The sequence below is a fragment of the Moschus berezovskii genome, chromosome 18, assembly GCF_049115385.1.
Source record: "Moschus berezovskii isolate FMDL1 chromosome 18, NW_MosBer_1.0, whole genome shotgun sequence".
Lineage (NCBI taxonomy): Eukaryota > Metazoa > Chordata > Mammalia > Artiodactyla > Moschidae > Moschus > Moschus berezovskii.
The window spans coordinates 5,681,829-5,705,068 of record NC_142477.1 but is presented as its reverse complement, the minus strand read 5'-3'; the positions used below and the strand labels follow the sequence as shown (position 1 = coordinate 5,705,068).

The window sequence follows — 23,240 nt, the reverse complement described above, 5'->3', positions numbered from 1 at the left end:
CTAGAGCGAGCAGCGATAAACAGAAAATTGAAACACAAAACACATATGACAACATACATGTTCCAATGTCATTCTCTCAAATCATCCCACCCTCACCCTCTCCCACAAAGTCCCAAAGACTGTTCGATACAACTGTGTCTCTTTTGCTGTCTCGTATACAGGGTTATATTTCCATCTTTCTAAATTCCATATATATGTATGGAATACATGTGTATATATGTATATACATACATATATATATGTATATATGGAATACAGTATACTGTATTGGTGCGTTTCTTTCTGTCTTACTTCACTCTGTATAATAGGCTCCAGTTTCATCCACCTCATTAGAACTGATTCAAATGCATTCTTTTTAACGGCTGAGTAATACTCCATTGTGTATAGGTACCAAAGCTTTCTTATCATTCGTCTGCAGATGGACATCTAGGTTGTACACCTGAGGCGAATTCATGTCAATGTATGGCAAAACCAACCAATATAATATTGTAAAATAAAAAAAAAATAAAGATCAAAAAAAAAAAAAAAGGAAAAAAAAAAAAAAGAAACACAAAACAGAAAAATCAGGAAAACCAAAGGCAGTTCTTTGAAAAGATTAACAACTGACAAAGCCTACCCAGATGAACTACGGGACGAAGGAGACTCAGACACTGAACAGCTCGAGTGAGGCCGTTCCCGCCAACTCCACAGGAAAGAAGGTCAGAAGAGAGCACGGTGAGCAAAGCACGCCAACCAGCTGGATAACCGATGGAGGGCAAGTGCCGAGAGACACGGAACCCAGACCACCAAGAGACAGAGAGTCTAACAACCATCAAGGGGCTTGGCGGAGGGGCCGTGGGAGTGTCATAAGGAGTGTCATTAGGGCCGCAGACTTTCTGGAGTTTTCTTTCAGTTTCACTGAGATGTAATTCACACACAGCGCTGTGCAGAGTTCCAGTTTTCAAGGTGAAGACAGTCCCTGAGATCGACTGTGATGATGCCCTCACAACGATATGTAAGTACCTCATACTACAGAACTGCACCCTTAAAAATGATCAAGATGATAAATTTTATGTTGTGCACGTTTTACAACTTTTAAGAGTAGAACTGAACAAACAGGCTTTGTTCATACTACAGAAGTACAGGCAATAATTAAAGTCTGAAGGGCGACAAACAAGCACGACATTTTCTCAGTAAAAACACGCTCCTAACAAAAACCACATCTACATCACAGCCTCGCTTTTCATCAAAAGAAGAATATTATTTTCAACCTCTATGGATGAACTGGTAGCTTTCTGGTCACTTCGGTTACGTGGATCTAAATGCCATGTAGATGAAAACGTAACTTTTTAGTCTTCTGGTGTTCATTTTACAAAACCAGAAGAAAATGACAGTCAACAAAAAATTATAAGACAGAAATCAACTAAGAAGGCTCTAAACGTCATGAAGGAGATCCTGGCAGGGGGACTGGTACAATTCCAGGCTGCCAAAGGTCACCAGGAGGGGCTGCTGCCAGGGGGGGGCCCAGCACAGCGGGCGGTGCTGGGTCACTCATGGGGGCAGAGCAGGGCCTCGGAACAAGGCCCTAGTTGTCAGGCCCAGGGCGATGAGAACACACAGAGGGATGGCCGAGTACTCAACAACGCTGCCACCAGACACACGAGTCCAGAGGTCCAGAGGAACAGGGCCACCCATGCCGTGGTTCACAGCGGTGGGCGGAGGGGAAGAACTGCACCAGGTTACACACAGGCTGTCAAGCAGCATGGACACATGGAGACCAGACACCACAGGAGGGAGGGAAGGGCTCAGACCAACCCGAGGCTTCCGGCTGGATGCTGCCGGCAGTGACAAAGGCGCGGGGGAGGGGGGCACAGGCGGAGGGGCTCGGGGAGGGACTAGCTCTCGGGGGCAGAGCACAAGGAGGCTGGCTGGACACAACAGAGCCCCTGCCCTGGTGACAGCTGACCCGGGGCCCAACTGGGCTACGGAGTGCTCCTCTTCATGCGAACTTGGTACCGGGACAGGATCCTGAAAGGGTCACTCCCATCCCCGCCGCCCGCTCACCACCCCGATCAGCCCCAAGGACTGCTGCAGGCCCAACCTCCGTCTGGGCTGGGTCTCCAGGTCGTGCCCAACCCCAGCCTCCGGCCTGTGCACGGGCCTCCCATCTGGGAGCGCGCATCCCTCCCCGGGCACGCGTGTTCAGCTCTGCATCTATGCCTCAGAGCCACACTCCAGCAGCCCTCACCTGCTCAGCAGACCACCCACCCACGTTCAAACAAGACCTTCACTGTGCAGGCCGAACCACACCGCTCACCCACTCTGGGCAGGCCCACAAAACACGCCCCAGGACAGCTGAAGCCCCCGCAACACAAGCAGGCTGAGGACACACATCCGCTGGCGGCACCTGAGAAGATGTTCTTCAGGTTCTCCACGGCGGCAGCGAGCTGGCTGTGCCGCACGACCGCCTCCTTCACGTCCTTGAGGTTCTCAATGGTGTTGATGCTCTGCCTCCAGTCCTTGCTGACATCCGCCAGGGACTGCTGGATGTCCCTGACGTCACTTAGCGCGTTGTGGAGCTGGCTCAGGCCCGTGCGCACGCCGTCCAACTGTGACTGGATTGCAGCCTAGGGAAGACACCGGGGTGAGCAGAGCCAGGCTGGACCTGGAGGCTCAGGGAGTGGAAGGGAGGCGCTGCAGGGTAACAGAAAGCAGCCGATACAGAGCAGTCATGCTCTTAAGCCCTGTCGAGAAAACCTCCCAACACTCCTCATGCAGCCCTTGGCCTGAAAATGCTAGAGTCCACTGTGGGAATGCCCTGGGTCCCACGGCCCCCCTTAAATGGTCCCCTAGGACTCTGCACACCATCTCGCAGGCATCCTCAGCTCCCTAACAGGCCTGATCTAAATGGAGAAACAGTCAGGATTCATCATTAACTTAAGTGGAGAGGGCTTTCCTGCCACTCAGCCAGAACCAGACTCCACCCCAGGATGGTGGGCCCCAGACGCAGAACCAGCCCGTATAAGGTTCAGACTCACTCTGAGGGCCCGTGGAAGTGCCGCCCAGGGAGCCACATAGTCAGTCAGGAGGGAGAGAGCGTGAAGGAGCAGCAGCAGGTGGATGGGAATAGGAAGGGCACGACAGGGCAGCACAACGGAAGTCAGGAGCACCTTTCACCCGTGAGTCGTGTGTAGCACTTACACACAAGGAATGATTCCAATAGATCACACAGCTGTCAGCTAACCCATGAGTTTCTAAAGAGATTAAAATTCTGGATAAAAATGCAGCAGGTCTAAACTATTTTTTAAATTGATACAAAACTGCTTCAAGTTAGTCCAACAGGTCTTTGGCTGCTTTGCTGTTGCAAATGAACGACCCACATCCTGTCTCATCAAACCTTCCGCTCAGTCGTGTCCGACTCTCTGCGACCCCATGAATCACAGCACGCCAGGCCTCCCTGTCCATAACCAACTCCCGGAGTTCACTCAAACTCATGTCCACAGAGTCCGTGATGCCATCCAGCCATCTCATTCTCTGTTGTCCCCTTCTCCTCCCGCCCCCAATCCTTCCCAGCATCAGAGTCTTTTCCAGTGAGTCAACTTGTCGCATGAGGTGGCCAAAGTATTGGAGTTTCAGCGTTAGCATCAGTCCTTCCAATGAACACCCAGGACTGATCTCCTTTAGAATGGACTGGTTGGATCTCCTTGCTGTCCAAGGGACTCTCAAGAGTCTTCTCCAGCACCACAGTTCAAAAGCATCAATTCTTCGGCGATCAGCTTTCTTCACAGTCCAACTCTCACATCCATACATGACCACGGGAAAAACCATAGCCTTGACTAGATGCACCTTGGTGGGCAAAGTAATGTCTCTGCTTTTTAATATACTATCAAGGTTGGTCATAACTTTCCTTCCAAGGAATAAGTGTCTTTTAATTTCATGGCTGCAATCAGCATCTGCAGTGATTTTGGAGCCCAAAAAAATAAAGTCTGACACTCTTTCCACTGTTTCCCCATCTATTTCCCATGAAGTGATGGGACCAGATGCCATGATCTTTGTTTTCTGAATGTTGAGCTTCAAGCCAACCTTTTCACTCTCCTCTTTCACTTTCCTCAAGAGGCTTTTGAGTTCCTCTTCACTTTCTGCCATAGGGTGGTGTCATCTGCATATCTGAGGTTATTGATATTTCTCCCAGCAACCTTGATTCCAGCTCGTGCTTCTTCCAGCCCAGTGTTCCTCATGATGTACTCTGCATATAAGTTAAATAAGCAGGGTGACAATATACAACCTTGACGTACTCCTTTTCCTATTTGGAACCAGTCTGTTGTTCCATGTACAGTTCTGACTATTGCTTCCTGACCTGCATACAGGTTCCTCAAGAGGCAGGTCAGGTGGTCTGGTATTCCCATCTCTTTCAGAATTTCCCACAGTTTATTGTGATCCACACAGTCAAAGGCACCAATGTTTTCAATTGGACAGACAACCTCACTACCGTATCAGTGCAAGAATTCAATTCAGCTCAGATGCCCAGTCGTGTCCGACTCTTTGCGACCCCATGAACCACAGCATGCCAGGCCTCCCTGACCATCACCAACTCCTGGAGTCCACCCAAACCCATGTCCATTGAGTCGGTGATCCCATTCAACCATCTTATCCTCTGTCGTCCCATTCTCCAGCCCTCAATCTTTCCCAGCATCAGGGTCTTTTCAAATGAGTCAGCTCTTCACATGAGGTGGCCAAAGTACTGAAGTTTCAGTTTCAACATCAGTCCTTCCAATGAACACCCAGGACTGATCTCCTTTAGGATGGACTGATTGGATCTCCTTGCCGTCCAAGGGACTCTCAAGAGTCTTCTCCAACACCACAGCTCAAAACCATCAATTCTTCTGAGCTCAGCTTTCTTCACAGTCCAACTCTCACATCCATACATGACCACTGGAAAAACCATAGCCTTGACTAGATGGACCTTCGTTGACAAAATAATGTCTCTGCTTTTTAATATGCTGTCTGCTGCTGCTACTAAGTCGCTTTAGTCGTGTCCAACTCTGTGCGACCCCATAGACGGCAGCCCACCAGACTCCGCCGTCCCTGGGATTCTCCAGGCAAGAACAGTGGAGTGGGGTGCCATTGCCTTCTCCAATGCGTGAAAGTGAAAGTGAAGTCCCTCAGTCGTATCCGACTCTTCACGACCCCATGGACTGCAGCCTACCAGGCTCCTCCGTCCATGGGATTTTCCAGGCAAGAGTACTGCAGTGGCGTGCCATTGCCTTCTCCTAATACGCTGTCTAGGTTTGTCATAAATTTTCTTCAAAGGAGTAAGCGTCTTTTAATTTCATGGCTGCAATCACCATCTGCAGTGATTTTGGAGCCCAGAAAAATAGTCAGCCACTGTTTCCCCATCTATTTGCCATGAAGTGATGGGACTAGATGCCATGATCTTAGTGTTCTGAATGTTGAGCTTTAAGCCAACTTTTCCGCTCTCCTCTTTCATCAAGAGGCTCTTTAGTTCTTCACTTTCTGCCATAAGGGTAGTGTCACCTGCATATCTGAGGTTATTGATATTTCTCCTGGCAATCTTAATTCCAGCTTGTGCTTCATCCAGCCCAGCGTTTCTCATGATGTACTCTGCATATAAGTTAAATAAGCAGGGTGACACTATACAGCCTTGACGTACTCCTTTTCCTATTTGGAACCAGTCTGCTGTTCCATGTCCATGCGAGAATTCAGTTCAGTTCAGTTCAGTCGCTCAGTCATGTCCGACTCTCCGCGACCCCATGAATCACAGCACGCCAGGCCTCCCTGTCCAATTAACCTTCCTCAAATGCACTCTCTTAAATCCTCAAGACTGTCGTGCTGCCAGTCAGTAGGCCACGGTCTTAACATTTTTACAACTATACTAGGCATGCATTGTTTTAATAAAACCCAATTTCTCCACGTGAATTAAGCTGAAAGCCAATCCAAATCATGAAAGACTGACTTTCTCTCTTGCCTCACTTTCACACATACTGATACACACGTAGCGCTCTCTTCTTTCCAGCCACAAGGCCAACAGAGTGCCTGGTACACAGTCAGAGCGCTATGGCGCATGCTCGAAGGACCCAAACAAAACGCTCTCTGGACACACTCGGTGGAAGAGCATCTACTAAAGAAGAAAAACTGTTATTCTGCTAGTGTGTTTTAAAAAGGTAAATGGACACTTCTGGATGCTTAAAGGGGTTGTTCCTTTGGTGTTTTCAACATCCCCATCTAGTCTGTCAATCTACTGACTGGCAATACGTTACTGGAGAAAATGTGCTCAATCAAGGTAACGTTCAAGTCTGCCTGCCTCCACACCCTCATAATGTCCAATCTGGCAAAATTATAACTTTGTTAAATGAACTTGAAACTCAAGATAAAAGGCCCTGTCCCGCCGGGGAGTGCAGCAGGTGCTACTGGACACTCCGACCTCGTACCTTTAATCTGGCCTCCACAGAGGCCTTCTTCCGGGCCTCTCTTCTGCGATACTGCTCCACTTTGTCCAGCTGGTCCGGGCGCTGCAGCATTCCAGCAACCCTCTGGACCGCTGTCGCAACAGCCTCCCAGTCAGTCTCCTTCATGGTTACAAAGCAGGGAGGATCTCTGCACCTGTCATACTAGAGGCATCCTGTGTCCACAGCTAGATGGGAAACAGGGAGGGGGGATGTGTTAGGAAGGTAGAAATAGTGACAAAACTTACCCCCTCCATCAACAGTCAGCTGTCCACAGCAGAGCTATAAGGAGAGCATCTGAGATCATTAACCCAGGAAACCTGAAAGCACAACTAGGATTATTAACTCCTCGATAAGAAATACAAACTTTCAGAAGTCAATTTTACCTTAAAGTGGAGCAGGGGCAATTACAGGCACAAGACATTAGCATATGGAGGAACCCGGATTACTCACATCAGACGTCAGTCTCCACCGCACTTCTCTTCCCCCAGACAGGTCCCCTTTTCCATTTCCCGAGCCTTCACAACGGCCCTGAACTCCTTGGAGGGGCGGCTGTGCCAGGAAGCCCAGGTGAAGATGCGGAAGCACAGGGCCAGTACACACCTCACCATCCCCGCGAAAGTTTCAGCACCCACCCTACGATTCCCCTCAAAAATCACTACCTGTGGAGCCTCAAATCCCACGTCTTACTATTTAACAGCCTTAGTCAACAGGTGAGCGGGCAAACGACGCTCTCCTCAGAACGCACTCCTTCCTGCCGGCTCCACCGAGATCCGAGCCGGGGAGCTCGGTGAGCGTCCGGCAGAGGAGAGAGCGGACGCTGGCCGCCCGTTTCCACGCACGTCTTCCGTGCACCGATCTCCAGGGCGCTCCCCATTCCCTCCGCTGTCGGAGCAACACCCAAGTCCCCGCAGACCCCGAGGGGCGGGACCCGAGTGCCTCTGCGCCCTCACGGACCTGGGCTGGGGCGCCGTGTCTCCTCGCCCCATTGCCGGGCCCCGGGGCCCCCGCCGGCCGCCGCCCGCGCGCTCAGGTCCGCACCTGCTCCCTCCTCCCGGCCTGCGCGGCGTCGGCCCAGTCACGGACGCGAGCCTCCCGACGGGACCCAGACGCCCCTGGGGTCCCCCCGCCCGCCCGCACCGCCGCCCGCCCGCGCCCGCACCCGCGGGAGCCGGGGGAAGTGACGGCGGGCGGGGACCGCGACCGCCGCCCGCGCGCCACAGCTCGCCGCAGCCTCACCTCGCGGGCCGCCGCCGCCGCCGCCGCCGCCCGGAAGTGAGCGCTCGGCTGGCACTTCCGCTTCCGGCCTCGACACTGGGAGGGCGGGGCCTGGCGGCGCGGGCGCGGGCGCGGGGCGCGGGCTCGGTGACTGTGAAGGCAGGCTGCCCACGGGGCCGCGGCGCCGAGAGCGGGGCTGCGGCGCGCACACACCCCGCACACCCGGGAACACACACACAGACTCTGCACACACAGAGACAGACACATAAACACACAGCAGACACCCCAGACACATCACGTGTAGACATGCCACGCACTCTACACAGAGACACACCACACACAGAGACACAAACACACAACACACAAACACACACATCACGTGTAGACATGCCACACACTTTACACAGAGACACACCACACACAGAGACACACCACACACAACACACAAACACACACATCACATATAGACATGCCACACACCCTACACAGAGACACACCACACACAGAAACACAAACACACAACACACAAACACACACATCACGTGTAGACATGCCACACACTCTACACAGAGACACAAACACACACACACAAACACACACATCACGTGTAGACATGCCACGCACTCTACACAGAGACACAAACACACACATCACATATAGACATGCCACACACAGACACAAACACACAACACACAAACACACACATCACGTGTAGACATGCCACGCACTCTACACAGAGACATAAACACACAACCCACAAACACACACATCACATGTAGACATGCCACACACAGAGACACAAACACAACACACAAACACACACATCAGGTGTAGACATGCCACACACTCTACACAGAGACACACCACACACAGAGACACACCACACACAACACACACACACATCACATATAGACATGCCACACACCCTACACAGAGACACGCCACACACAGAAACACACACAACACACAAACACACACATCACGTGTAGACATGCCACGCACTCTACACAGAGACACAAACACACACATCACGTGTAGACATGCCACGCACTCTACACAGAGATACAAACACACACACACAAACACACACATCACGTGTAGACATGCCACGCACTCTACACAGAGACACAAACACACACATCACATATAGACATGCCACACACAGACACAAACACACAACACACAAACACACACATCACGTGTAGACATGCCACGCACTCTACACAGAGACATAAACACACAACCCACAAACACACACATCACATGTAGACATGCCACACACAGAGACACAAACACAACACACAAACACACACATCAGGTGTAGACATGCCACACACTCTACACAGAGACACACCACACACAGAGACACAAACACACAACACACAAACACACACATCACATATAGACATGCCACACACTCTACACAGAGACACGCCACACACAGAGACACAAACACACACACACAAACACACACATCACGTGTAGACGTGCCACGCACTCTACACAGAGACACAAACACACACATCACATATAGACATGCCACACACAGACACAAACACACAACACACAAACACACACATCACATGTAGACATGCCACGCACTCTACACAGAGACATAACCACACAACACACAAACACACACATCACGTATAGACATGCCACGCACTCTACACAGAGACACGCCACACACAGAGACACACCACACACAAACACACACATCATGTGTAGACATGCCACGCACTCTACACAGAGACATAAACACACAACACACAAACACACACATCACGTATATACATGCACTCTACACAGAGACACGCCACACACAGAGACACGCCACACACAAACACACACATCATGTGTAGACATGCCACGCACTCTACACAGAAACACACCACACAGAGACACAAACACACAACACACAAACACATCACATATAGACATGCCACACACTCAACACAGAGACACACCACACACAGAGACACGCCACACACAACACACAAACACACACATCACATATAGACATGCCACGCACTCTACAGAGACACACCGCATACAACACACAAACACACACATCATGTATAGACATGCCACACACTCCACACATAAATGCAGACGCCACATCACATGCACGCACCACACACAGAGACATACCACACACACATACACAGACTTCCGCACCCACACAGACACCATAGACACCACACACGCTTGGGCACACAGACCCACGTCAGTATCTGTGTGCAAACGCCTGGGCTCGCAGAGGCAGGGGCAGGAAGGAGGAGGTGTTGAGACCCCCTACCTGTGGCTGTGCCAACCAGAACCTGCAGTCAGCTGATAGGAGATCACTCTCCAAGGGCCAGGACTTCAGTGCCTGATTGGCTTTAAGGCTGATCCCTCTGTTATTTCATCTGTCCCTAATAATTTGTGAAAATATAGCGCCATGCTGGGTCAGGAAGATCCCCTGGAGAAAGAAATGGCAACCCACTCCAGTGTTCTTGCCTGGAGAATCCCACGGGCAGAGGAGCCTGGGGGCTGCAGTCCCCGGGGCCGCAGAGCATCGGACCAGCTGAGTGGCTGACATTGGAGGAACGCAGGGTGTAGACGCGTTACAGTTGTGTCCGCCGCTCTGACCACTGGCGCTCAGAGGCGCGCTCAGCACACGAGTGGGCCAGGGAGACAAGCAACAGAGCCCCAGAAAGCAACGCCTCCCAGGAACTGGGGCCCCGGGGTCAGGACAGGGTACCAGGAAGACAGTGCTGGGGGCCTGCGCCTACCTGGGTTTGGTGCCCTCCTCAGCGGAAAAGCTCTCTCTGAAAGTCAGCACTCGGCATAAGACACCAGGAGCAGTTCTTAGGAGGCTCCGACCTGGCCGACTAAAGAAGGGAGCGCAGTTTGTCCTTGAAGCGTCCTGAGAGAGTGGGGATCTTGTTAAGCTGTAGCTTATACTTTGTTAAATATGAAGAGAAAGTGCAAGCAATGCCACAGCGATCCTAGGAAAAGAAAAGCCAAATGATCAATGCTAACTAAAACACAAAAGGAGTGGAAACATGTTCAAATATATCAGTTATCAGAACACAAGTTTAAAACAACTAGTTACTGTAAGAAAAACATGTGACACATGAAGAAACAGGATGGTTAAGTTTGGAGAAGGTTTGCACACCAGCTAGTCTGGGCCCAAGAAAGTGGCTGTGGTGATGTTCAGTTCAGTTCAGTTCAGTTCAGTCGCTCAGTCGTGTCCGACTCTCCGCGACCCCATGAATCACAGCACGCCAGACAAATGGGCTTTATGTCAGACGCACTGCCGGAGAGTTATTTTAAGATACAAACACATAAACCACCAGGAAAAAGATAGTTTGTTGTGCCAAGATTTTAAACTCTTGTGTCTATTTTAGTGCTTAAATGAAAAGACAAGCCATAGATTGAGAGAGAAACTTTAACTGACAAAGCGCAGCTATCTGAATTTTAAAATAATGCCCATGGTTCAACTATAAACAGCAAACAAGAGCAGGACAGAAAGCAGAAGACCTTTCACCTCTCTGGGGAAGAAATCAAGATGAGGGTGCCTCGCGGCACCAGCATGGTCTTTGGAGGCCCTCGCCTTCCTACAGCCGGTCTGGCTTCAGACCCCCACCCGGGGTCATTTTCACTGCAAGCCCCCTGGTGGCCCCTCACCCAGACCCGCCCGTGACCCGCCACCCCTGCTTGACCACTTCCCTGCTCTCTCCTCACCCTCTCACGCCAGCCTCCTCCACGCACGATCCAGACGGTGCCTGTCAAGTCTTGGCCCAAGGCCGCCTTGCCCACCAGACCACCACCTGGGCCACCAGACCCCAGCTGACCGACCCGAGCAGCGCCCAGCCCCTCCCCACGCATCACAGAGCCGACAGTGCTTTGGTCACTTGTCTGCCCCACCCCCTGGACATGTGCGCAGGGACCTTGGCTTCAGCAGCCTGACTTCTGCGTCTTTCCTTCCCCAGTGTGTCCCCAGCACCATCCCTGCTAATGCTGCTGTTGCTTCAGCCGTGTCCGACTCTGTGTGACCCCATAGATGGCAGCCCACCAGGCTCTCATGTCCACGGGATTCTCTAGGCAAGAACGCTGGAGTGGGCTGCCATTTCCTTCTCCACAGCGCCGTCCCAGGACCTGTCATTCAGCAGGGACTCAACAAGCATCTGAGTGAAGGGAAGAGATGCACATGAAACAGCTGAGTGCCCCCTCGCACCTCAGAGAGACCCAGCGACCTGGAAGCCAGCCTTCAGCAGACCCTGCCGTCACCCGGGTCTCAGACTCCCGGCCTCCGAAACTGTGAGAAAGAAATGCTTGTTGTCCATAAGCCACCCAGACTCTGGTGTCTCCATCCCACAGCCTGGAATGGGCTGTGCGGATACTGTGGCAGGGTCCCTTGGGTGCTGAGGAGGACACCTGGGCAGTGCCCGGTGAGGGGAGTGCCATCAGTACCTCGGGGGGCGTCCTCAGTCCCACGGAAGCACACGGAGCGGGGTGGCTGCTGGGCAAGCGGAAGTCTGGGGACAGCCCACATGCCCGCCGGTGGCAGGCTGGGTGGGGGGAGAGTCATGCGTGGGGTGACGCCGGCCTGCAGGTGTCCCTGTGATAAGACTGAAGAGCACAGGGAGAGGAGGTGGGTGTGGGGATGGCAGGCTGGGCCCCTGGCCCCCAGGCCCGTGGAGAGGCTGCTGGGACCCAGCAGGTGGGGGCAGGCTGGCCTGGTCTCCCCAGGAGGGACACGGAGCCGCGGAGAAGGGACGGGGTGCTGGCCTGTAGGGCACAGGAAGGGGGCCGGGCCGGGCTGGACTGGCACCGGCAGATCCGAGTTCCGTACGGGGCGCTGGGCGCTTTTTCGGTTTGGAGGTGCTCTGCAAATGAAGGAAGGAGAGGAAAACACGACTCCTTTGAGCCTGGGCCAGGGGGGTCTGCCTGGGCCCAGATGAGCTCCTAGCCCTTCCCACACACTGGTCCCCGGGTCCTGGGCAGAGCGGGGCTAACCCTACAAGACAACGTGACATTGGGCCAGGCGTCTGCTCCTCACAGCACAGTTTGAGTCCGGGGTGTCCCCCAGCCCTCGGTGCTGGGCAGGAGGGTCTGGCAGGAAAGGGAGGGGGGCTGACAGCACAGCCGCGCGGTGCTCCTCCTGCGACCCCGAGTCCTCTCTTGCTCTTATAACGGCCCCGAGTCTGGTGGCAAAGGACAGTCTTAGAATGTAAATTAGCCTACACACACTTTAAAGGAAATAAGGTCTTTCATTTGGAAAATTAAGAAGACGTTTCCATTTACAGTAGACACATACAACATATGATTTATTTTACATCAATATCGTAAATTTAATACAAACCACAGTATCAGAAATGTATTTGAAAGCTCTTTCTAAAGGCACTGAGGAAATAGTACAAAAAGCTGTATTATAGTGTATCTTTTTAAAAATTCAACAAGTCTGTCTAGATATTAAAAACTTTTTTCATTCAATAGAAACTACAAAAATATAAACTATAAGTTGTGTTTATCTCCTTCCTTCCCTTTCCTACATCATCTTTGATTTTAATATTTTTCAGCTATATAGGCAAAAGCTACCAGCAACAGAAAATATAGGCCTGAAATCGGTGCTGTCCCTGACATTTTAAAGCAGGGACGGCCACATCTGCAGAAATGGCCACATCTGACATTCCACGTTCCATCATCAGCTTCCGCGCAGTTTCTCAGAGGGGCAGGGCTATAAAACACAAAGTGCTAATGGAGGCAGGTTCTGTTGCCACTGTCCCAGAATGTCACGACCTGGGCCTCCAATGTGACAGTGTCTCTGGAGCACGAGACTGGAGCGCTGAAATCCAGGTGCTTAATTCTGCATCAACAAAGCATGAGTTGCCACGCGCCATGCACCTGCTGGGACCAACTTGGCACATGTAGTCAGGGGAGTGGGTGCATCTGAATGCTTCGGTACCACGGCCCTGGGGCAGACTGCTGCGCCTCCTCGAGCCACAGCTGTCCTGGGTTCTGGCTACAGTGTGCAAACACGCAGTGACGCCTTTCCACTCCATCTTTCTGGTCCAGGGTTGCACGCGTGCAGACCGCCGGCTACCACACCGAGACGGGAAGGGGTGCCCCTGTGCGGAGGGTGCATTTGAGGACCCTCCCTTCGCAGAGGGAGATGAGGGAGGCTGACAGTCATTTCTGAGAGATGGCACAGTACTTCCATGAGGAGCTGGGCACTTAGCGTGCATAGAAAGGAAGAAGGAAGTTTCTGAAATTCCATGCCGTGTCTTAGGGATGAAATCTACACGGTGGGCTGGGCTCAGCATGAGAACCAAGCAGAGAGGGGTGCTGAGCCAGTGGGGGTGGGAAGCAGGTGGTCCCGACGGGCGGCTGTGCTGCCGTCAGAACAGGGGAGGGGAGACTCTGACAAAGGCAAGGGGGGCAGCTTGGCACCAACGTCACTTTCTGCAAGGGCACCCCAGGGGGTGGGCAGGGAAGAGAAGGCTGCTGGGGGTCCCACGAGGCCATGAATTGACAATGCCCAACCCGGGCTCTGACTGGTAACTTCTGTCACTCTGGGAAGAAACCTTCCACCCCCACCACGCCCCTGCAGAAGCCCTTACAAGAAGCAGACAGCTGAGGGGTACAGGCACCCCAAGGTGTGCCTAAGAGTCCAACAGACCCAGTCCTGCTGGCCCTGTCCTGGGTTTAACAAGGTGAGTGAAGCAAATAGCTTCACCACCAACTCAGGAGCTTAACGCTGACACCTCAAAGCCACCGATGACAGACTGAAAGAACCCATGCTGAGTGCGGTGGGACTGCAAGTCTCCGCTGGGGCTCCCACATGTCCCGAGACTCTCGGGGCAGGGGGTGACTGAGCACAGATGCTCGTGCCGTAAGGAGGAAGGGTCTCCAACCAGCTTCCTCCTGCCCCGCGGTGGCTCTGTCCCCTGGTGTCGCATCCTGCACAGACTGCACCCGTGGCAGGGGTGCCCGGAGCGTGTGGTGAGCTTTGCCCTCAGCCTGGAGCTACCCGTGGTGACTGCGGGGGGGGGGCCTTCACGTTCTGATTTCTTCTTTTGCACCTAAATTCCCTACGTTCAGAATGTGTTCCCTTCACATTTTTCTTTTTTTCTGGCCACACCCTGAGGCATGCGGAATCTTAGTTCCCTGACCAGGGAGCGAACCCACACCCGCTGCTGGCATTTAACTGCAGGACCGTGGGGGAAGTCCCCACAGTTTTTTCCTTTTTATAAAATGTTGCCTGTCTGTCTCGCCTTGACTAATTCCTTCTGGGATGATGATCAGAGTCATCTGAAGACCAGTTGAATCTGAAGTCCGGTTGTCAGCAAGGCAACGGGACACCTGGACCAACCCCTTCCCTCCCCTCATGCTGTGCTTCTGGACTCCAATCCAGACCCTGGGCACCAGGTTACGTGATGCAGCAGGGGCAGATGGGCACGGACCCCCTTCGGAGGCCGCTGAAACACCAGAGAGGCTGCAGCAAGAACCGCACAAGATCCGGCCGATCCTCCTTCCGGGCGGCCGAGGCCGAGGCCAGCGTCTCAAGCACACGCTGCACGTTGGAGTGGAGGGCGGCCCAGCACCGTCAGCCTCTTCTGGCGTAACTTCTAGATTCCTCCCAGGCAGAGCATGTGGCCACCTGCCATTCAGTGAGCGTTACTCCCCATTAGCTGTCTTGGCAGCGGGCCACCAGGGTGCGGCTGTTCCCCGAGGTCTGCTCGCTGAGAGGCGCTGGGGAGACCGGGTGGTGGGGAGCTGTGCTCCTCAGAGGCGAACCCTGCCCCTTGAGCAGACTGACGGCCGCCCCGCACTTAAGACTCTCGGTGAACTTGCTCTTGCACATGCTCCCCTCAGGGAAAGCTCGCGCTGCAGTGCTGTCCGCGGGGCCTGGCTGGCTCCAGGACCGGCAGCTCTAGGGCAGGAAAGCACACTGCGCATCCCTGGGGGGCATCCCCACGGCCGGGGGACTCTTGGAGAACAGCGCAGGTGGCCCGCCCCGGCCGTGAGCCGCCCACAGGGGTGAGTCCAGGGGCTCGAGCTTGACCGCGGGAGCCAGCCTGGGAGACCGGCAGTTGCAGCCCAGGTTGGGGGGCTGGTGGCCCCGCACACAGAGGCAGGGTGGGGGCTCCAGGCAGGCACAGGATGCGGGGTGCAGCGGGGCCAGCCCCCTGCCGGGTCTGGGGGGGCCGCCCAGCAGGCCAGGCCCAGGGGGCGGGCTGTACAGGGGGTGTCTGGCGCCTGGCTCCATCTTCAGGTGCATCCTGGTCGGGAAGGTGACCAGTTGTCTCTTGGCCGGGTTGCCGGCCCCCAGCCACACCTGTGTCGGAGACACACAGTAGCCATCCGCCGCGTCCTCAGATCCTGAGTCACTCTCCATCTTGATGGGCATGTCGAGCGACAGCGTGGGGTGACTCGGGGCTCCCGGGGGCATCAGAAGGCCTCGCAGCTCGTCCTCAGCGGAGTAGCCACCCGCTGGGAGACGCTGCACTGCCAGCCGAGGGGCCCTGCTGGCCAGGCCTCCCTGGGGGAAGGGGCCGAGGGTGGGGGGCGGTGCTGGGCCCTGGTGCCCATCCTGCAGGGCTCTGCTGGTCCGGCCGGCACAGGCCCCAGGGGGCAGCCTGGGTGGGTGAGAGCCGGCTGAGCTCCGGAGGGAGTGGATGGTGCCCTGTGCACCCGGGTAAGGCAGGCAGGTGCCACGGGCTGGGGCGGTGGGGAACGGGTCGGCCTTGCCGGGCTCCAGCTTCAGCTTGGCGCTGCCGCCATCCTGACCGTGCCTCCCGGCTGCCCAGTCCAGGTGCTTCACAGGGCCCAGGGGCTCCAGGCGGCAGCTGTACGGGGGTGCGTCCCGCGGGAGCCCCCCGAGCTCCTCTCCTTCCCCGGCCCTGCGGGAAGGAACACCCGTCAGACAGGACAGGCCACGGGGGCAACCCTGCATCCGGCGGGTGCCACCTGCAGCCCCGGGACCCCGGGCCAGCCCCCTCCCTCCCGAAGGGCCCCACCCACAGTCCCCAGCACCTGGTAGGGCCGGGGGGGGGCTGGGTTGGGAGCGAGGGGAGAGGGTTTCTGAGCGAAGGCGAGGACGGAGGCTGGGGAGTCAGTGTCCCAGCCACTCCCCACGTGGTGGGGACAACCTCCAGGGTGAGAAGCAGCAGTGGGGCCTCTGTGTCCTCCCGTCCCACCCAGGGAGGCTCAGCTGCTGAGGGCAAGGGCCACTTACCCTGCAGCGCCCTCGGGGTCAAGGACAAGGTCAGGGCCGCCCCGGAGGCACAGGCAGGGACCCCGGGCCATGACCCGGCCCCAGCGGCAGGCATCCTCTGGTGTCCTGAACAAGGAGAGGCCATTTTCTCCATTGCTTCTCCCTGTCAGGATTTGGAAAAGCGAGGCTGAGCTGTGCCTGGGACGGGTGGACACTCATCTTCTGCACAGGTGACAAAATACCTGTGAGACCGTCTCTGCCCGCCCGCCAGCCCCATGCTCCAGACTGATCGAGCCCCAACCCTGCCTCCAGGGATACGGTCATTTCACCCATTTGAAAAGGTGGTGGAGAGAACTGTGAGGAGTACCTGCTAAGTAATTGGGTTTTCCGTGCAATTCTGATTCGCAGAGACTCGAGGCAGCTTTTGCTCTGCAAAGGACAGAAGAGAGCAAAGCACCAAGCAGATTACATCTGTGTCAAGGGCAGAAATTACACACGACAGGTGTGCGAAAGATACAGTAACTCCCCGTGTGAAAGTCTGTGGAGACTGGAGAGCCTTCTCTCAGTTACAGATTTGCTGGAAATTCCAATTCACACCCCTTTTCAGGCCAGCGAAGCACTAAAGAATGTGCTTCAGAAAGCAGACATACACGGCTGCCAGAATGGGCTTCGGCGTGTTTCCTTTCTCCTGGATGGTCAGAGTGAAGACAGACCCCTGTGACCTGCCGTAGTTATTTGCAGTAGTTCACAAAGTCACTGTGAGCTCGATGTTAGTGACACCGAACCACTGCCCAGGGCAGTGTGTACACACACACACACCTGTGTCTCATAGAACTTACAATCATAGATCCTAAGGCAACTCGCAACTTATCCTGCAGATCATATTTTGTTTATATTTCAAAACAAAAAGACGAGGCTCTGAAGTGTTAAGTGACTTGCCTGAAGCTGCCCCCACAGCAGGTGCAGGAGTGGGATTCAAACCCTGGCCAACTGGCCCCACAGCCAGAGCTCCCTGCCCTGCAGTGGACCTGACTCTCTATCTCGTGGGTGTCTCTGCAGGAGCTGAGACAGAGACAGAGGAGGGACGGAGACAGAGATGGACCCAGAGACACAGCAGACACAGGACGGGGTGGAGAGCATGCGGCTCACACCCAGGACCCGCGAACATCCAGGAGCGAGGCTGTGTCACAAAGGCCCCTTCAGGACAGATGCACCCAGAGACACAGCAGACACAGGACGGGGTGGAGAGCATGAGGCTCACACCCAGGACCCGCGAACATTCAAGAGCGAGGCCGTGTCACAAAGGCCCCTTCAGGACAGATGGACCCAGAGACACAGCAGACACAGGACGGGGTGGAGAGCATGCGGCTCACACCCAGGACCCGCGAACATTCAGGAGCGAGGCCGTGTCACAAAGGCCCCTTCAGGAAGGATCATAAAGGACCTGAACTGGCTCCAGCGAGCACGATGCTCCATCCAGAGCCAGCCTCCTGGGCCTCAGACTCCCCGGGTTCACTCCTCACGGCTCTGAGCTCAGAGGGGAACGGACGGGAGGAGGCACTGCAGCGAGGAGTTCAGCTCAGGGCTGAATTCGGCTCCAGAAAACCCACAAGGCAACAGAAGCTTCTTTCCCAAAATGTTGGAGGGTTCTTCCTCTCTTCCAGTTTTTCTCTTTATTTTTAAAATTTTTACAATGTTGCCTTCTGCCACACAACAACGTGAATCGGCCATAATTATACATATATCCCCTCCGCTCCCCACAGCAGAACCTAGAGCTTGATATCCAGTGAAGTGAGTCAGACCGAGGAAAACAAATGTCGTATATTAACGCGTGTATGCGGACTCTAGTCAAATGGCACTGATGACCCATCTGCAGGGAAGGCGTGGAGGCGCAGAAGCAGAGAATGGACTTGTGGACACAGTGGGGGACGGAGGGGGCCGCTGGAGAAGACTGCGTCCACACACACACATCGTCCCGTGTAAAACCGGGAGCGGACAAGAGGATGCTGTGTTAACACAGGGAGCCCAGCCTGGCACTCTGTGATAACCTCCCTGAGTTTGTTGGAGAAGACTCTTGAGAGTCCCTTATACTGCAAGGAGATCCAACCAGTCCATTCTGAAGGAGATCAGTCCTGGATGTTCATTGGAGGGACTGATGCTAAAGCTGAAACTGCAATACTTTGGCCATCTCATGCGACGAGTTGACTCACTGGAAAAGACTCTGATGCTGGGAAAGGTTGGGGGCGGGAGGAGGAGGGGACGACGGAGAATGAGATGGCTGGATGGCATCACCGACTCTGTGGACATGAGTTTGAGTGTACTCCGGGAGTTGGTGATGGACAGGGAGGCCTGGCGTGCTGTAATTCATGGGGTCGCGGAGAGTCGGACATGACTGAGCGACTGAACTGAACTGAACTGACAGCGTGTGTCTAGTGTTCGCTGCACAGCCCCCTCTGTATAGAGTCACAGCCTCACGTGAAGAACCTCGCCAGCCCTCCGAGTGATGTCCAGGTGTCCACGCCGCCCGCCCAGGGCAGCGGCAGGTGGTCCCGGAGTCCACACCCGCCGCGGAGGCTGGCCTCCCTGCGCTTCCCCGCGCGGCCGCCAGGGGACAGCACGCCTCCTGGAGAAGCGATCAGTCTGGTCAGTTCAGTTCAGTAGCTCAGTCGTGTCTGACTGTGCGACCCCATGGACTGCAGCACCCTAGGCCTCATGGAGCTTGCTCAGAGTTATGCCCGTTGAGTTGGTGATGCCATCCAACTAGCTCATCCTCTGTCATCCCCTTCTCCTCCTGCCTTCAATCTTTCCCAGCATCAGGGTCTTTTCAGATGAGTCAGTTCTTCACATCAGGTGGCCAAAGTATTGGAGTTTCAGCTTCAGCATCTTTAGGATGGACTGGTTTGAACTCCTTGCAGTCCAAGGGACTCTCAAGAGTCTTCTCCAACACCACAGTTCAAAAGTATATATTTTTCAGCAGTCAGCTTTCTTTATGGTCCAACTCTCACATCCATACATGACTCCTGGAAAAACCGTAACTTTGACTAGCAAACCATTGTCAGCAAAGTAATTTCTCTGCTTTTTAATATGCTGTCTAGGTTGACCATAGCTTTTCTTCCAAAAAGCAAGCATCTTTTAATTTCATGGCTGCAGTCACCATCTGCAGTGATTTTGGAATCCCCAAATAAAGTTTCTCACTGTTTCGCTTCCGTGAAGAATCCGCCTGCAATGCAGGAGACCCTGGTTCAATTCCTCGGTCAGGCACATCCGCTGGAGAAAGGCACCCACTCCAGTAATCTTGGGTGTCCCTGGTGGCTCAGCTGGTAAAGAATCTACTTGCAATGTGGAAGACCTGGGTTCGATCCCTAGGTTGGGAAGATCCCCTGGAGAAGGGAACGGCTACCCGCTCCAGTGTTCTGGCCTGGAGAGTCCCATGGACTGTATGGGTCACAAAGAGTTGGACACGACTGAGCGACTTTTACTCTCACTCTTTCCACTGTTTCCCCATCTATTTCCCATGAAGCGATGGGACCGGATGCCATGATCTTAGTTTTCTGAATGCTGAGTTTTAAGCCAGCTTTTACACTCTCCTCTTTCACTTTCATCAAGAGGCTCTTTACTTCTTCTTTGCCTTCTGCCATAAGGGTGGTGTCATCTGCATATCTGAGGTTACTGGTATTTCTCCCGGCAATGTTGATTCCAGCTTGTGCTTCATCCAGCCTGGCATTTCGCATGTACTCTGCATATATGTTAAGTAAGCAGGGTGACAAAATACAGCCTTGACATACTCCTTCTCGATTTGGAACCAGTCTGTCGTTCCATATCTGGTTCTAACTGTTGCTTCTTGACCTGCATACAGATTTCTCAAAAGGCAGGTCAAGTGGTCTGGTATTCCCAACTCTTGAAGAATTTTCCAGTTTGTTGTGATCCACACAGTCAAAGGCTTTGGTATAATCAATAAAGCAGAAGTAGATGTTTTTCTGGAACTCTCTTGCTTTTTCGATGACCAACAGATATTGGCAGTTTTATCTCTGGTTCCTCTGCCTTTTTTAAATCCAGCTTGAACATCTGGAAGTTCTTGGTTCACATACTGTTGAAGCCTGGCTTGGAGGATTTTGAGCATTACTTTGCTATGGAGAAGCGATGGAGGGAGGATTTTCCCTCCATCTGATCACAGGGCTGGGAATTTGAGAGTGCAGCGTATGGGCTCAGTCACCATCGCCACCCAGGGACTTTGAACACGCAGAGGACTCTGAGAGGCAGAAGGTGAGTGTGCCCAGGGGTGTTGGGGGTGTGAACACGCAGAGGACTCTAGGAGGCAGAGGCAGGAGGAGAGTGTGCCCAGGTGTGTGGGGGTGTGAACACGCAGAGGACTCTGAGAGGTAGGAGGTGAGTGTGCCCAGGTGTGTGGGGGTGTGACCACACAGAGGACTCTGAGAGGCAGGAGGAGAGTGCGCCCAGGTGTGTTGGGGGTGTGAACACGCAGAGGACTCTGAGAGGCAGAGGCTGGAGGAGAGTGCTTGGGTATGGGGTCTAGGCAGGGCCTCCCCACCTGCCAGCAATAGGGGGTCCCGCCCCACAAGACCCGCCAGGTTGTGGGGGTGTGAACACGCAGAGGACTCCGAAAGGCAGAGGCAGGAGGTGAGTGCGCCCAGGTGTGTGGGGGTGTGAACACGCAGAGGACTCTGAGAGGCAGAGGCAGGAAGTGAGTGCGCCCAGGTGTGTGGGGGTGTGGACACGCAGTAGACTCTGAGAGGCAGGAGGAGAGGGCACCCAGGTGTGTGGGGGTGTGAACACGCAGAGGACTCCGAGAGGCAGAAGCTGGAGGTGAGTGTGCCCAGGTGTGTGGGGGTGTGAACACGCAGAGGACTCTGAGAGGCAGAGGTTGGAGGTGAGTGCGCCCAGGTGTGTGGGGGTGTGGACACGCAGAGGACTCTGAGAGGCAGGAGGTGAGTGCGCCCAGGTGTGTGGGGGTGTGAACACGCAGAGGACTCCGAGAGGCAGAGGCTGGAGGTGAGTGCGCCCAGGTGTGTGGGGGTGTGGACACGCAGAGGACTCTGAGAGGCAGGAGGAGAGTGTGCCCAGGTGTGTGGGGGTGTGGACACGCAGAGGACTCTGAGAGGCAGGAGGAGAGTGTGCCCAGGTGTGTGGGGGTGTGGACACGCAGAGGACTCTGAGAGGCAGAGGCAGGAGGTGAGTGCGTCCAGGGGTGTGGGGGTGTGGACACCAGAGGACTCTGAGAGGCAGGAGGAGAGTGTGCCCAGGTGTGTGGGGTGTGGACACGCAGAGGACTCTGAGAGGCAGGAGGAGAGTGCGCCCAGGTGTGTGGGGGTGTGAACACGCAGAGGACTCTGAGAGGCAGGAGGTGAGTGTGCCCAGGTGTGTGGGGGTGTGGACACGCAGAGGACTCCGAGAAGCAGAGGCTGGAGGAGAGTGCGCCCAGGTGTGTGGGAGTGTGGACACGCAGAGGACTCCGAGAGGCAGAGGCTGGAGGAGAGTGTGCCCAGGTGTGTGGGGGTGTGAACACGCAGAGGACTCTGAGAGGCAGGAGGAGAGTGCACCCAGGTGTGTGGGGGTGTGGACACGCAGAGGACTCTGAGAGGCAGGAGGTGAGTGCGCCCAGGTGTGTGGGGGTGTGAACACGCAGGTGTGTGGGGGTGTGAACATGCAGGTGTTGGGGTGTGAACACGCAGGTGTTGGGGTGTGAACACGCAGGTGTGTGGGGGTGTGAACATGCAGGTGTTGGGGTGTGAACACGCAGGTGTTTGGGGGTGTGAACACACAGGTGTTGGGGGTGTGAACACACAGGGTTTTGGGGGTGTGAACACGCAGGTGTGTGGGGGTGTGAACACACAGATGTTGGGGTGTGAACACACAGGTGTTTGGGGTGTGAACACGCAGGTGTGTGGGGGTGTGAACACGCAGGTGTGTGGGGGTGTGAACACACAGGTGTTGGGGTGTGAACACGCAGGTGTGTGGGGGTGTGAACACGCAGGTGTTTGGGGTGTGAACTCGCAGGTGTTTGGGGTGTGAACACGCAGGTGTTGGGGGTGTGGCCTCCGGGCTCTGTTGCAGCTCCTGTCTTAGTTGCCTCATCAGTTATTTTTACAGCTTTTTCCTGTGAGTATCCTGTTTTCCCTCCCTCTTATTTTACATTTTCTACCTTTTAAATAATATATATATATTTAATTTTTAAATGCTCCAGAACACTGCTGCCTTAGGGTGCAGGCCCGTGGGACCTGGAGGCTGTGATGAGGTGCCTGTGCCTGAAGGCAGGGCTCCCTCAGGCCCCCACGAACCCCAGGCAGGAATGGGAGGTTTCCCGGGCCTGTGAACTGGCGCTGAGGTCCAAGGGGAACCTGAGTGCTGGGGACTTG

The 23,240-nt window shown here is 54.6% G+C and overlaps 2 protein-coding genes across 3 annotated transcripts in view; both read right to left on the bottom strand.

Moving 5' to 3' along the window:
• EXOC3 (exocyst complex component 3) overlaps positions 1 to 7,725 on the bottom strand; it is a 31,583-nt gene extending 23,858 nt beyond the window's left edge. The window contains exons 1-3 of the mRNA XM_055422330.2: positions 7,683 to 7,725; positions 6,429 to 6,631; positions 2,387 to 2,606 (exon numbers count right to left, since the gene is read on the bottom strand). Of these exons, the coding sequence (XP_055278305.1) occupies positions 2,387 to 2,606; positions 6,429 to 6,572 (364 nt within the window). The 5' untranslated portion in view covers positions 6,573 to 6,631; positions 7,683 to 7,725. The remainder of the gene's footprint in view (positions 1 to 2,386; positions 2,607 to 6,428; positions 6,632 to 7,682) is intronic.
• Positions 7,726 to 12,950: 5,225 nt separating this feature from the next.
• The window catches only part of AHRR (aryl hydrocarbon receptor repressor), an 89,285-nt gene continuing 78,995 nt past the window's right edge, over positions 12,951 to 23,240 (bottom strand). For both annotated transcript variants that reach the window (XM_055422333.2, XM_055422334.2), the window contains exons 9-11: positions 17,234 to 17,295; positions 16,888 to 17,029; positions 12,951 to 16,552 (exon numbers count right to left, since the gene is read on the bottom strand). In XM_055422333.2, the coding sequence (XP_055278308.1) occupies positions 15,583 to 16,552; positions 16,888 to 17,029; positions 17,234 to 17,295 (1,174 nt within the window). In that variant the 3' untranslated portion in view covers positions 12,951 to 15,582. The remainder of the gene's footprint in view (positions 16,553 to 16,887; positions 17,030 to 17,233; positions 17,296 to 23,240) is intronic.